Source organism: Rhamphochromis longiceps, linkage group LG15 (genome assembly GCF_057381845.1).
Source record: "Rhamphochromis longiceps isolate RC_006_pf linkage group LG15, R_longiceps_female_GT1.1, whole genome shotgun sequence".
Taxonomy (NCBI): Eukaryota; Metazoa; Chordata; class Actinopteri; order Cichliformes; family Cichlidae; genus Rhamphochromis; species Rhamphochromis longiceps.
The window spans coordinates 35,276,094-35,291,260 of record NC_140571.1 but is presented as its reverse complement, the minus strand read 5'-3'; the positions used below and the strand labels follow the sequence as shown (position 1 = coordinate 35,291,260).

General features: G+C 40.1%; 1 protein-coding gene across 3 annotated transcripts in view; it reads right to left on the bottom strand.

Moving 5' to 3' along the window:
• Positions 1-15,167, bottom strand: part of bach2b (BACH transcriptional regulator 2b) — a 101,937-nt gene that overhangs the window by 35,524 nt on the left and 51,246 nt on the right. For all 3 annotated transcript variants that reach the window (XM_085383236.1, XM_085383237.1, XM_085383238.1), the window contains one exon: positions 6,226-6,480. In XM_085383236.1, the coding sequence (XP_085239362.1) occupies positions 6,226-6,480 (255 nt within the window). The remainder of the gene's footprint in view (positions 1-6,225; positions 6,481-15,167) is intronic.

Below are 15,167 nucleotides of genomic sequence, written 5' to 3'. Positions count from 1 at the left end.
GAGGATGAAATATTCTATGAATTTTGATGCGTCCAAAACTCTCTCAGCCACAGACAGAGTCAAATTTAAACTACGCAAATTTATAATTTCTACATTTATAAGCAAACAGACGCTGCTAATTCATTTCATTCATGGCTCAAAAATGACAGAACCAGTAATGTACTTGGTATACTGCTTGTTTTGTTTTTACTCTCCCCTTATTTTACCTTGACTTGCTGGTTAGGTTTAAGTATTGAAAATGAAAATGTAATGATGTACTGCACATTATTTTTATTTTAAATTTCAAGTGGCATAATGTGATTTTAGCCAGTGGTTCTTTGGGAGTTTGCATGTGCCGTCCAGGTACCCCGGCTTCCTCCCACAGTCCAAAGGTAGCCGGGATAGGCTCCATTGCCCTGTTTTCTAGTGCTCTATAGGTGGAAATGTGCAAATGAATAATACCTATTTCCCCCCCAGAATTATAATACTGCATTAATCCCAGAGGAAATGATTCTACCATTCTAGCAGAGGATGGTTTCCATCAATCGACCTCTGGGTTATGGGCCCACCATGCTTCTGCTTTTTTATCCCTATGATAAACTAGAGTCACCCGTGCAAGCCCACAGTCACATTATTTATAGATGAGAGACCTGGCTACTCCACCTATCATTGGCGGTGGACTTCTATAGCTGAAGAAACACCTGACTGCATACACCTGAGTGTCAGTTAAGTGTTGAACATATGCAGCTAAGCTAAAGGCTGCTGCTTACAGCTGACACAGACAGTGAGGGTTGAGCTAGCAACTCCAGCGACAGAGAAAATGTGGCATTTAAACTAGAGGCAGAGGTGCCTCAGCAGATTTCAGTCACTGAAAGTAAAACAACAGTAATGTAACGTCAAAAAACCCCTGATGTTACATTACAGGAACATCATGGCTGCAGTGTTGGAGAGATATATTAAAGAAGAACCACAGAAAGCTGTTAAAATAAAAAAAAGATGAAAAGACTAAAAAAAAAAAACCTGACAAGTGACATTTTGATCTTTTATTGTATACCATTCTACATTACAAATGTGTGTCTTATATCAAAAATACTATAAATACACAAGTTCACAAGTTGACAAATAAAAGAAAAACCTGAAACCCTACAGCGAGGGGATCACCTTTATTCTATAACATTGTCTGATGTTTATATCCTTATTCATAGATTCTCCAGAACAAATTAATGTTCATATATATAAGATTATTCATATTCATGTGTTGTCCTGCCATGTTGATTAAATGTGAATAATATACGATGCGTTATCAAATGAAATAAAAAGGAACAAATTCCCAGTGAGACTCACTCTTTGTGGCACATTTAAGACTGCATTTGAAAGATATTACTTTCTACACTCTGTGTCACACCTGAAACACAAAGCAGCTGGTACATCATTCAAGCATGCAATCATTTAATTACAGGGATGCTGATTTGAACACATGTGAGCTGTTCTCTGCAGTCTTTCTTTGAGTTAAGCAGATAAAAAAAACAGTAAGTGCAGGAACAAAGTCATTTGGCAGGCATTACTTTATTAATGCACGCTAGCACCAGTGAGGAGCTGCAGCACAAGTGGGATGCGCCCCAGTTTTCACAGCACCGCATGTCTATAGGAATATGAATGTGTGACACCAATACATCAGCAAGGTGCTTTTATCATGTGTTTGGCTGAAGAGCTCTGAAGTAGCTCTGTTTAAAGCGACAGTGTGAGATCTGAGGTGAGGAAGAGTGAGAAGTGTTGCTGAACCTGATGAGCACAGAACCCAAGGTGGCACTGATCTCACCTCAAAGTGCTACATGCCTCTAGCATCAGTGCCAGCAGCAGCTGCCAGGTGATAATTGGCAATATCAGCACTTTGTACACCTTTCCCTGAATCTTTATCCTATAGCAGGGGTGATTCTAGGTTCAAACTTTTACGGGGGCTCTGCTCCCAATCATAATGTCATGCATGCAGTGCCTTGTAATTAATATTAATGTCTTAGGCTGTTTGCAGATGTCATCAACATGACAATGGTACCTTCAAAACCAAACCTATTTAGCTGGATGACCTATTGTAGTGTCTACAGGGATGGGTATCGAAACCCGGTTCTTGTTGAGAACCGGTTCCCACTGTTTCAATTCCTTGGAATTGTTTGCCATTTTTGCAAACGATTCCCTTATCGATTCCAGTCACCCGAATGAAGTCACCACGTTGCGGAGCGTCATTTACCTGGCAGGAAACATGGCGACTCAGGGCAATACTTGCAAAGTAGATACTTCATTTAAGGGAGGAAACACTACGAATATGCAAAAGCATTTGCTCACAAAACATGCGATGACCTTAAATGAATGTCGTGTTTTTAATTCTGCTCTGGACTCGTGAATCTCAACCCAGCAGCAGCGGTAACGTTTGCACGTCCTCTCCCGTTAATGCGGCAGGTAAATAATCAACTAACAGTGCATATTATGTTAGCGTGATCTGCCTTATTACAAAACCTGCCATTACTGTGCATTTAGGTGACCATGATGAGAGAGACAGAGTCTGGCTCAGATGCTGGCAGTTCTCGCTGCAGTCTACCGGTAGCGTCTCCTTTCAGGCCAGGATAGATCAATGTCACCAAGCAGAGACTAAGTTTGTGGTAAAAGGCTTGCACCCATTTGCCACAGCAGATGCCCCCGATTTTCAGTAAGTGAATGTGTTTAATTGTAGGCAGGGACATTACTGGATATTCTTGTGTAATTGCTACAGAATAATTTGTTATACTTTGTTATTGCTACAGAAGAATATTTATTTTATTGTTTTAAAATTAACAATTTTTTTCCTGGGGACCCTGTGACACCCCATTGAAGAGCCGTAGGCTGTGGATCTCTTAAGATCTCACTGTTGGGTTTGTAAGGCCATGTTGCTCCTAAATTTCTATCTTGTTCAAAGAGAAGATATAAAACAAAGTTCTAAGCTAATCGACCTTAGTGCTCTCCTTTTTTTTAAAAAAAGAATCGATAAAGAATCGAATTGTTAAACAGAATCGAAAATGGAATGGTGAAAATCTTATCAATACCCATCCCTAAGTGTCTAAGAATAATAATTCAGAGTGAATAAGCAGACATTTAAATCTAATCCAGCCTTTCGAGGGTGCAGCCTTTAGTTATCAAATGCGAGGCAAAGACGCAGTCTTTAAAGAGGTTAATTAACTATTTGCGGCAAACCCAACAAGATGAGAAACATGCACAACACGCTTTTGAATTCATGCAAACTCAGACTCAGCACAGAGCATTGTGTACCCTAATTTCACAAGTGAAGAATAGATTTGTAGTCCATCACAGCAATGTAGTGGCAGCCATGTTTGCAGTCAATCCTGTAAAACGCTCCCATTCATATCAATGTGTTCTCTTCAGAATGGCCAGTGGCATGTTTTAAGTGTGCTACTGGAAAACACACAAAGCATCTGCGAAATACATAAAAAACGACTTTGTGAAAAATAACTTTTGTTTTTCCACCCGACTTCTCTATTTCGTGTATAATCTGTCCTTTCTTCTCCATCCTCATCACTCAACTAGAAACTAGAAAATATCAAAAATATAATCTTACAATAATTATTATAAGCGCAAGCGGGGATTGCACAATCGTTGTGGGTAAAACAGAAGCCAAAGCTTTATCATTTCTGGTGATTTTGACTACGTGTCCACTCTCGCCTGTTTCTTTTGCTCTCTCCGTTTTTTGTGGCATCACCCAAAAGTTAAATGTTACAGTGAATAAAAGACATTAACTGATCCATATCAATTTATAGCTGAATGCAGGCTGCTGCTGGACATAGGTAACATCATTTTGACTTGCTGTCACCTGGATCTGGAGCTGTACTGTAAACAAATGCTGAAGCCCAATTTGATCAGAAAAGGAAGAGAATTTTTTTTAACAAACTAAAATAATAATGTACATCAGTTCCTTGGCTGGCAAATAGCGATGTCCTAGCAGAAGGTTACAATTAGCTAATAATCTCTAGTGATTTAAGCTAAACGAATGTTTAATAATGTTTTTGACGTTATTTTGAGAACAAATAAAAATACGCAGTAATATCTATGTTGCCTATGTTCTACAGCAACAGAACACAGTAAAAAAACAAGCAAAACAAACAAATTACTTGAAGAGAAAATCAGTACATGTGGCCGAGAAGTAATAAATTATTAAAACAGAAGCAGATGGATTTCAGGTGAAATTCTGGGATATTTGATAGTACCACTGTGAAACCCGAAGGGCTGGCCAAGCCCCTAGAGAGAGGGACCAAGATGAATCCAAATCAAGTGACTACTTCTGATTTTATCTCAAAACATAAAAGAAACCTTCCCCAGACCTCTGCTCTGTCATAATAACTTCCTTCTTTAAATGGCATAAAATAATGCTTTGTTTTTTCCTGTATTTAAACCCAGATGCAACATCTTAAAGAGTAATATCAATTTTTCCTGGAACTGCACTAGAGATCTCCATATTCCTTACTTTGCTATTTGTCCACATGTGCAGCTTCTTTACATGTTTCTGTCATGGAGTCAGGTTTGAAGTATTTTCATTGTGTTTCCTAGTGTTTTACCCTGTGTCTCATGTGAATCTCTCTCTGTGGTCTAATAATGTTTGCCTATGTCAAATTCTTCCTGTTTTATTTTTGGAGTGACTTTCTTTGTGCATGACCATTTGTTTTGCTTCCTTTAGTAATTATCTGCATCAATACAGTCGTGTCCTTTTTTTTACTTTCCAGGTTTCCATGTGAATATTTCTTCAGTCCTTTTTTTCTTTTTGCTTTCCTAAAGTTTTTTGCTTTTGTTCAGTAAACTTTCTTGTTGTGTTTGCATTTGTTGATAAATCTTGAAACAGTATGATTAGCTAGCTGTTGTAGCGTGGCTGTGCTAGACGTGCGATAGCAAATGTTGCATTGTGATAATCAAATACTTCAAACATATACTTTGTGTTGCAATTGAAATGACCTGAATTCAGACGTTAAGGTCACAGACCTCAAGTGTCTTTAAGTTTCCTGACCCTAATAAGTTGCATTTTTCTTGAGCACAACAGCTGAGCCAAGCCACAAAGATGAGATTAGCTCATCTGATCTTGATGCAAGCCTGCATCAGCTGATTCCTCAATAGGTAACAACTCTCACAAAGTATGTGCTACTTAAGCGCACATTTGCACATCTGCAAGCCACTTTGCAAGCCACGTCCAGATGCAAGCCACGTCCATATGTCATACTGAGTCTTACTTTGGGGTGGCTGTGGCTCAGAAGGTAGAGAAGGTCATCAACTATTCAGAAGGCAGGTGGTTCAATTAGGTGCTCCAGTCTGCATGCCAAAGTGTCCTTGGGCAATTGCTCCTGATGTATTCATCGGAGTGACAGAAAGTATTTAGATGTTTTCCATGTATGTATGTGGAAGGGTGGGGAGGTCCTGGGACAGATTCGTGTTCACAAAAAAAATGATATATAATGTATTACATAGCTGCTGTGACATATTACAATATGTTTTAAACACGTAGATAACCTGCCCCCACCCTAGGGTCCTGTTTGAATTTATTTAGCATATTTATTTAGCTTTCAGCTTCCTCCTCATGTTCTGAGGGAACTCCAAAGCAGCTCTAAGTGATCTAGATAAGCATAATTATCCACTATATACACACTACAACATCATCAAGATCAAAGAATGGTTTACTGAACGAAAACAGAATCACACCTGGCCATAAATGACCCCTCCCTCTATGAAACACAGTGGTATTCCTAATGAGCCATGTTGTATATTTTGTTCCTTGTTTGGATCTATTGTGCAGGCATAAGCCATATTTGAATAATAACCATAGAAAATCATCACAGTAGTACTCATGTAAGATTTTGTCTTTTATCAGCTTTATTGACAGAGACAGTGAAGAGATGACAGGAAAGCAGAGGGAGACAGAGAGACGGGACTTGAACCCAGGCCAGCTGCTCAACGCACTGAGCTAAACCAGCAACCTTCCTTGTTGATTTTTACGTGATAAAAACACATGAGTTGTTAAGAGCTGTGTGTTTTAGCTTGAGGTGGGAGTAGATAGAAGGCATAGTCAAAGATTGTCTGCAAGTGTGCAAAAGCTATTGCTATTGTTTTTGTATTTGCACCAGCAAGGAGTTTTTATTGTTGCATTGTCTAAAACGCAGCACCCTTTGCACCCTTGCAACCAAAACCTGTCAGGGGAAACAATACGATAGATACACTTACCTCTTCAGGAAGGCTAACAACCAAGCCATTCTCTGCCTGGCCCACCAACGCCTGGAGGAAATACTCGCTGCACGCAGCCAGCACAGCCCGATGTCCTCGGAATTCCTTGCCTTCCACCAGGACAGTCACATCACACAGGATATCCTGCTTCCGCTGGTCGTTGAGGCAGAGGAGGATATTGGTACAATGAACTGTTGACTCATACACATACATGGGGGCTTCAGACTTCTCATCCACGGACATTCCGCTCACGCCCTGGAAATAGAAGCAAAATAGAGGGGGGGTCAGCTTACAGCCAAGCCCGGCAGGCACATACCGCAGGGCTGACATCAGCCCCAGTGGTCTGCTGTAGCCAGCCTCATGACTGACTGCTGTTTCACGTGCTCACTCCTAGTTCAACATTTAAAAGCCAGTGATTGTTGTTGTGCACGTTTCAATACAAAATATGCATATACACCTGAAATTCACAGGTATTCCCTACATTACTGCTTGTCATGTCACATTAAAATCATATCCAGTCAATAACCAGGAAACAAAACCACACTGTACACTTTGATGCATTTACTTTTGAGGTCTATGAGTGTTTGAAATTACCCTTCTTGTGGACATCCACATGCACACCTATTTTTTATGAAGACACTGACTTAAATTACACTGCACAACTAAGTGTACATCTTTCAGGTGGACTCCAAGAAAACTTGAGAAAAGTAGAATAACAGACATTCATCTAATATTTGTACGACCAAACTGCTCCTATGGCAAATGGGGACAGTTTTATTATCAGCTTTTAAAGATTATTTAACACAATAACCTGGCACCAAAATACTACTTTTCTAGTTTAACTGACTGCACACTTTTAACTACAAGGCACATTCACACAGTGCTTTATTCTATACAGTAACCGGGGGAGGAAAACCAACACAGTCACAGCGAAGAGCTCCACACAGAAAAGCCTTGCTGTCCAAGAGGTTTGAACCCCAAACCTTTTCGCTTGTGAGAGTGTAATGCTAATGATCAGGTCAAGTCGACCCAGTAAAAAAAGTTGGTTAACTCATTATTGGGGCAGGTCTGTTGTCCCCCAGTCCAGTGTTCTTATTTACCACTACTGGTTGTGCTCCTGTTAAAAAACCTTAATTTATACGCCTTGGAGAGAAAAAATAAATTAAAACATTAGCAGAATATTGTTCTTAATTAGTATAAAATGCTATAACAAACAAATCAGTGAACCTTAACACAGTTCAAATAAAAATCCTGGTTCTTTCCCAGTGCTTTCAGTCTTCATTGCTCAGACTGGGTAGATAAGTCCTGATTTCATGCAATAACACAAGGATACACAGTAAGACAGGATTGACTGTCTGACCCTTACAGTTTTAGTTGCCTTTAATCAAACTACCACTAATGTATTCACACAAAGATAACCTGGAGGCAAAGTGGACAGGACAGTCATCCACTGAGCCTGGTTGGTAATCCACGCTTGGATTTACGGGAATAGTTATAAGGGAAGACAGTTACTAGGAAAGCTCTATAGGAGAGCTAGAGAGAATCAGAGTCTTCCACAATGGGTCTTTTGGCCTATCCTATCGCAGTTGCATTCTTAGGTGTGTAAAAGTAAATAGCATCAAATGGGCATGGCCTTTGAGGTTTTGTGCCTGACTGTCATGGCAGTAAGTCCGCCTAATTTCCTATTCAGACCACAAGAAGTTGAACTCTGGGAACATGCACACGCAGCACGTGCCCCTGTGGAAACGTTTTCATGTCAAACGTTCCATTCTGGTCACTCGCCCCAGTGACGACAGACCTAGAGGTATCTTCCTTCACACACACACACAAAAGCAGGAAAGGTGAAAAGCTATCAGACAAATGTCTAAAAAATCTGATTACAGAGAGAAATGCCTTTACGCCTCTATGTGGAATTGTACTAATTAAAGAGTAATGCATGGTGCTGGACGCTGTATACACTGAGATGCTTTTGACTGACAGATAATGTGCCACAGGGCTGTTTTTACAGAAAAGGGTGCTCAGTGGACTTTTTGCTTCTTTTTTAAAACATATACGTATAAAATATGGGAAAACACACAAACTCCTACTGTTAAAATGGCCAAATAATCATGTAAACACAGAAGGAAACTCTAAGTGCCTTACAGTTTTACATATGAAGACATTTTCTGGCAGAGAAAAAGCGCTAGTGGAGAAAACACAACTAGCATCCTGTAACATTAAAAATCTGCTGATGAGCACCTTCACAATGATTTTGTCTTCAATCACAAATCAGTTTTCTGAGCCTGTTGGATCTTCCCATTCTTTGGGTTATCTCACGGAAAGTGGGAAAGGTGTGGGCAGGTGTAGCTAATTTTACTAGACCTAGCAAGAAAGCACTTTTATGACTTACTCATAAAATACCAAATAACCTATAAACCAACAAAAACTCTAATTGACTTACAGTTTTTTTGAATGAAAACGCTCTCTGGAAGAGGAATTCCACAAACAACTCCTTCTAACCTTATTTATTTTCTCCATTAACATTCTCAAAGCAGCCATCATATCTATCGCTTGCTCTTTCTTGGCCTGAAACCAATAAAGGTAAATGGTAAATGGACTGGTTCTAATGTAGCACGCTTCTACTCTGGTAGAGCACTCAAAGCACTTTACTTTACTAACATGCCTCATTCACCCATTCATAGAAGAGACCTACTCTACCTCCTGAGCTACAGCGATACCTATGACTATATCATCACCTCACTTCATAACTCTTTCCCACAGCTTCATGGTATGGCTCATGAATGTATTGTTTTGTAGTTACTACAACTCTCCATATCACCCTGGATCTTGAAAACTGGTACGAGTACACAGTACCATTTCTAAAACATCCTCTCACTCTCCAAGAGTGTGCTATACAATCTGTTCCAAAACCCCCGCTCACTTCCGTCTTCTCCATACCTCTGCAGATATGTAGTTGGGACTACAATCTTCATCCTCTTCTTTCTCCAACTAGCCAACAATAAATTGGCCAGTTGAATTTGACAACATAAATAAAGACATAAATAAAAGGGAGGAAGTATTGCAATTATACAAATGAGTTAGCAACTGCATGACCCGTTTTTGACCTCTGGTTTATGAAGAAACTGATTTTGCTTTAAACCATGTTTGAAAATGAGAAATCACAGCCTGGGGTTCTGGTCTTTTGTGCAAGACATCTGAGGACAAAATACTTGTCAATCACCTATTCTATACTTTTTTAAAGTCTATTAGAAATATCTGATACAAACAAATGCATACTGAGCATACACCACAAATAAGGGAAGTGAAAACTGTGAGCTGCCTTTGCAAGAAATCGTTGCATTAAGGTTGTTTGTGGCCTTTGTTGTGACTGAGTTGTAATAATGATTTGACTGGGGTGGTCAAAGCACACAGTAAGATGTGACAGCTGTTCTTGTTGTTGAAGTATGTCAGTCTAGTCTGGTCCAAATGATATATAGTTATGATACTTTCACTAAACACTTCTCAGTGTCATGGTCCTGGGTCGTTGACCCAGCGTTTTGTGTTTTGTGATTATTTCCCTCTGTTCTAGTTATTCTGTGTCCTCCCCCCTTGTGTCCGGTTCGGGTTCTAGATTTCCTGTTTTGTTCTGAAAGTCTGTGTCTGTTGTCATTGTGTTCAGCTTGTGTCCTCCAGTCATGTGTATTTAGATCAGCTGTTCTTCCCTCCTGTGTGCGATTACCCGATTACCTTGTGTGTGTGTGTGTGTGTGTGTGTGTGTGTATATATAGTGGGTGTCGGTCTGTGTTCGTTGTCGGCTCGTCTGTGTTTCTTGGTATCCTGGTCCTTGGTCTGCGTCTCTCTGCTCCGCTCTCCGTTTTGTAAGATTTCAGGTTTGCTCTTTAGTTTCTCCCAGTTTAGGTTTGTCATTACTCATGCTTCATTGCCTGTTTTTGCCACTGCCACCGTGTAAATAAACTTCACTCGTATCATCAGTTTGCTGCATTTTGGGTCCTCCTTTTCCTCCACTCCACACGGCTCGCTCCGCCAGCCGTGACACTCAGTTAGTTTTGCAGGATCATGATCTGTCTTCCAAGAATAATGTTTTCAGATGTAGCTGCAAGGTTCAAGGCCATGTGAACGTGATGTTTGCACCCTAGAATTCAATTCACTTGCAGTCGGAGGAAAATGCAATGATAACACAACACAATGATGCAGCATAACACACGTGTCTGCGCACACACACACACACACACACACACACACACACACACACACACACACACACACACACACACACACACACACCACAAAATAGCAGTTTGTGGCAGAAGTTTGATTAGATGCACAGATGGATGTAAAAGATTTCTTCCTATCTACTTAGCTTAAATGTGTCAGTCACATCTATTTTATAATATTACGGGTATTACTGCATTCTTCTCTAACATTAGCAAATGATTATTCTGCTAATATACTACCAGCCAAAAGGTTTTTAAGGCCTGTTTAAGGCTTCCTGCATCATTCTTTCCTCCGTCACACACATCAATTGTAATCTGTTCAGTAGGTCTCATGATTGTTATGGAGAAACACAGCTAAGTTGAGTAACGTTTAGCCCCTGAAGAGAAAAATCACATTTGCATAGAAAATCAGTGAAGTGAAAAGGGAAAAACAGCAGAATGTGTGAGTCAGCTTCAGCTTGATTGTATCACATGACAGGTTTTGGTTTGGGGGATTTAAGAAGGTGGGATTGTAATGTGTGACAGTGTGCTATAATGTGCTCTATAAAGTGTTCCCCTTTCTCTCAGTGTCTCAGCAGACTAGCTAACATGCAGTGTGGGTGGAAGGAAGGAGACGGACTAAGTTATGATTAGACTGAGCCCTAGTGGCAGATGCATGTTTTTTCCTATAATAAAAAACATACTGTTCCAGAGAACACTATGATATCAGTGCACTCCAGCATTTCATGTGAAACTAGCCTCTTTCCTCTTTAGCTGAGTCTCAAACCATGAAGGAGATGGGGAAATATCATCCATTAAGTCCTAGTTTTAAAACATTCAATTCAGTCCTATTTCAATTACATTTCATTATATAATGCCAGTTCATAACAACACAACAGTCACCTAGGTGACTTTATATTGTAAGATCTCTATTTTAGCAGGACGGCAGCTCCAGAGAAAGCAGAATCAGGATCAGGGAGGGGCAGTAATCTGCTACAACTGGTTAGGAGTAAGGGAAAAGAGGAGAGAGCAGAGAGAGATGGGACAAAAGGCAAACTATAGGAGGAAGGGCCAGTTTATTAATTGCTCCACTACTATATTTAGACAGAGAGTGAAAAGAGGTAAGTGAAGAAGAAATGCTCTGCATCGTGAGAAGCCTAAGCCTGTTGAGGCATAACTAGTGCATGGTTCAGGATCACTAGTTATCACTAGTTATATATACAAGGGAATCAAGCATCTCTGATTTGTTGCCTTCTTTCTATCTAAAACCGCACACGTTCTCACAGGCCCCATCTTATCTTAATTAAACACCTCATTCTACCACATCACCCAAATTCAGTCATTTGCTCTCAGACTGCTGGCTTACTTGTAGTTCTTAGTAGTTCTTAGGGGTCTTAGGGAGACTGAGCCTTGAGTTTTGAGGCCCTTCTTCTGTGCAACCAGCTCCCAGTTTAAATTTGGGAAATAGACACCCTGTCTACTTTCAACATTAGGCTTGAAAATAGGCAGGGTGCCCTAACCATAAGCTCTATGTGCTTTATCCTTTTTTGATAAAGCACATAGTTAAGGTTAAGTTCCTTAACTCACTATGTGTTTATACACCAGTCTGCATTTAATCACCTCCACAGTTTATCCCGTCTTCTCCCATCAACCCCAAACGGTTGTAGCAGATGCAACCTCCCTAAACTTGGCTCTGCTGGTGGTTACTTCCCGTTAAAAGGCAGTTTTTCTTTCCCACTGTCGCTAAGTGCTAGCTAAAATGGGATTGTTGAAGTTTCCTCTGTATGATTGTAGAGTCTTTATCTTCCCAAAAAAGGCTTAAGACTATTGTGACTGTGTAAAGGTGACTGTTGTTGTGATGTGGTGTTATATAAATAAAACTATAATGAATTGAATTGAATAAAAAACATGTCAAATTCAGTCAGTAATGGTGCCAAAACTGTACAAGGAAGGCATGGGCAATTTTTATAGTATTAAACCTCTCTGGAATTTACCTTTAAAGTTATCATAACAATTGTCAAGAATATGGAATCAGCCCCACAGGCATGTTCATTAACACCTGCTACAAGTCTGAAAGGAGGCATAGTAGAAAGGCTTTCCCTACAGCTTAGTGTAGGAAGATCATGTCTAATAGGCATTGAGTTGTTGTTTTCTTTCTTTTTATAAAAAATTGTGACCAAGGATGTAAACAACATGACTGTGTCTGAATCCATGTGAGTCTGCACACTGTGGCGTCTTGTAATAAATAAGATTAGTCTCAACTGCTGCTACTACAGTCTAACAGCATTATCTACTGAGGCAGTACACTCAGAGGGAAACTAACATGAAAGCTGTATCATTGTACACAATTAGTGGGGAGCACTCGAGACAGATGACTGTAATCACACTGAGGATAAACACAGTTTTAATTGGAATTATCAAATTAGGCAAAGCGATGGATGCCCCTGGAACTGTTCAAGGTGGCAAATGTCAGCAAGAAGTGTGATGATGATGTTGAGGTAAGTAGAAGCTTCTAATCCAGAGTATGACTATGTCATTAGATAGTCATACTGAGTAAAGTACAAATTAAAATTGCATTCAGTTCTCCTGGAACTCGCAACACTCATCCACATATAATGTCGTTGAATACAACATGCTGATTATTATTGTTATTATTTTAAGAAAGGCTTCACTTCCTTAAATGAAACAGTTTACTTCTCTTTACCCTCATAGCAATAGAGTTTCACTGTCTTAGAAGAGCACATCCATCTATCTGATTTTTAAATACTTCAATTTCTATCTATATCATAGTTAATTGAAGTAAAGGGCAGGGAGGCTGTACACACATTATATTTCAAACGTGATCTATCTGACTGAAACTGTAGATGTTTAACGTTTCCAACCTTTTGTCCTGTTTTGTCCTATTATCATCATTGGAAAATTTTATATAAGATTTTATATAGCTTTTAGAATCTGTTTTAGTTTTGGTGTCACATTAATGGAGTGCCAACCAGGTGCAGTTAGAGTGGATCTAGGATAACACTACAAGCTAGGTTTGGGTCTCAGTTTCAGGCCAAGGCCGATGGCTAGTCTCTTTCAAGCTCCAGAGTGGTCAACCTGCGCACCACTTGAACCACTTCAACACTTCACACATGGATCCTGAAATACTTCGAACTATACAAGCTCAACAGAACCCTAAGAGCCTTCATTGGGAATTAAATGGGGATAAGGAGAACAACCCTAGAGGCCAACTTCAAGCCAGTTGCACAAGTTACCATCGAGTGCAGGATTTATCAAGGAGTGCTCTTTTCCTACTGAACCCCCTTGGCCAGATCATTAGCATGACTGGCTATGGATACTGCCTCCTCTACATGGATGACATCAAGCCAGGAGTGAACAATACATCAATTTTGCTGATCATTCAATGCTGAATGGGAAGAACAACACCTATGCCCTGCCAGTCATCAGATACCTTGCTGGGATAATAGGGCGGTAAAAGCCACTGACATCAAGACAAGAAAGTTCCTCACCTGGTGGGTTTCATCTCAAGTCCAAGACCCTTGCCAAGGGCTGGTGAGTATCAGAACCACTACCCAGAATGAAACATAAAAGATCAATGAATACATCAGGAAGATGGCCACAACCAATCATGTGCTTAGTGAATACTTCACACAGCACAAACCGGGTGATGAATAGAAGCAAGAAGAGGAACCATCGTAGAAGGACAGGCCCCTGCATGGCATGTATGACCAGAAGATAGATGAAGTGGCTGATATTGAAAAATCGTACCAATGACTGGACAAAGCTGGACTGAGGCTGCTACTGAGACAATCTAGCACATAACAACAGGGTGCAAGATGGTAGCAGGCAGGGCATGGAACTCTATAACCAAGCGGCTGACATAGTAGGTCCCAAGGTCCAAATCGGATATGACCCAAAAGATGGTGTTTATATGTATTAAAAAAATCGAGCCACAATCTCGCTGTTCACAACCCACAGAAATGCTGAGATTTTCCTCCAATTTAAATCTTTTTATGAAAGCAAAGGGGCTTAATTAGGATCTCACTACAACAAAGTATGTTGCAGGTCTGCCCTGCGATGTCCAGGGTGTACCTGCGATGAAAGTAAATAAGTGGTCATGGATGAATAGATGAAAAAGTACGCATGATGAGGTTAGAGAGAGCAATTGATCATCTAAAATAAAAGACTCCGCATCTGACCAACTGGACTTCTGTGTGGAAGTGCCTGAAATAAACATTTAAAGTGAGTAATAAGAATAAGATAAGAAGAAGTGCACCAGAAAGGAAACTCCGTGCTCTTTCATACAAATTCCAAATCTCTGGGATTGAACGATTAGGTAAAGACTATAGTTCCAATATGAGCCACATGAGGCCAATTTATTTTGGCTTTAACAGATAGCTTCCCCCTATGTGACATCACAATGTGCTTGTCCATCCAAAAACTCGGACTTGAAGGCTGCAATTTGTGTAGTAGTTAAAACACATATTCAACATGCTCCCTTGATCACAATGATCTGTGTTACTTATGTTCTAACTTCAGTAGGGCTAATCTATGAATTGATAAAACTCTCTGACCTCTATGGCTCATAAGCCTGTTGCATAACCCGTTGAATGCCATTAAATGGTAAATGGTAAATGGCCTGTATTTGTATAGCGCTTTACTAGTCCCTAAGGACCCCAAAGCGCTTTACAGATCCAGTCATCCACCCATTCACACACACATTCACACACATTAAATTCCAGAAATAGT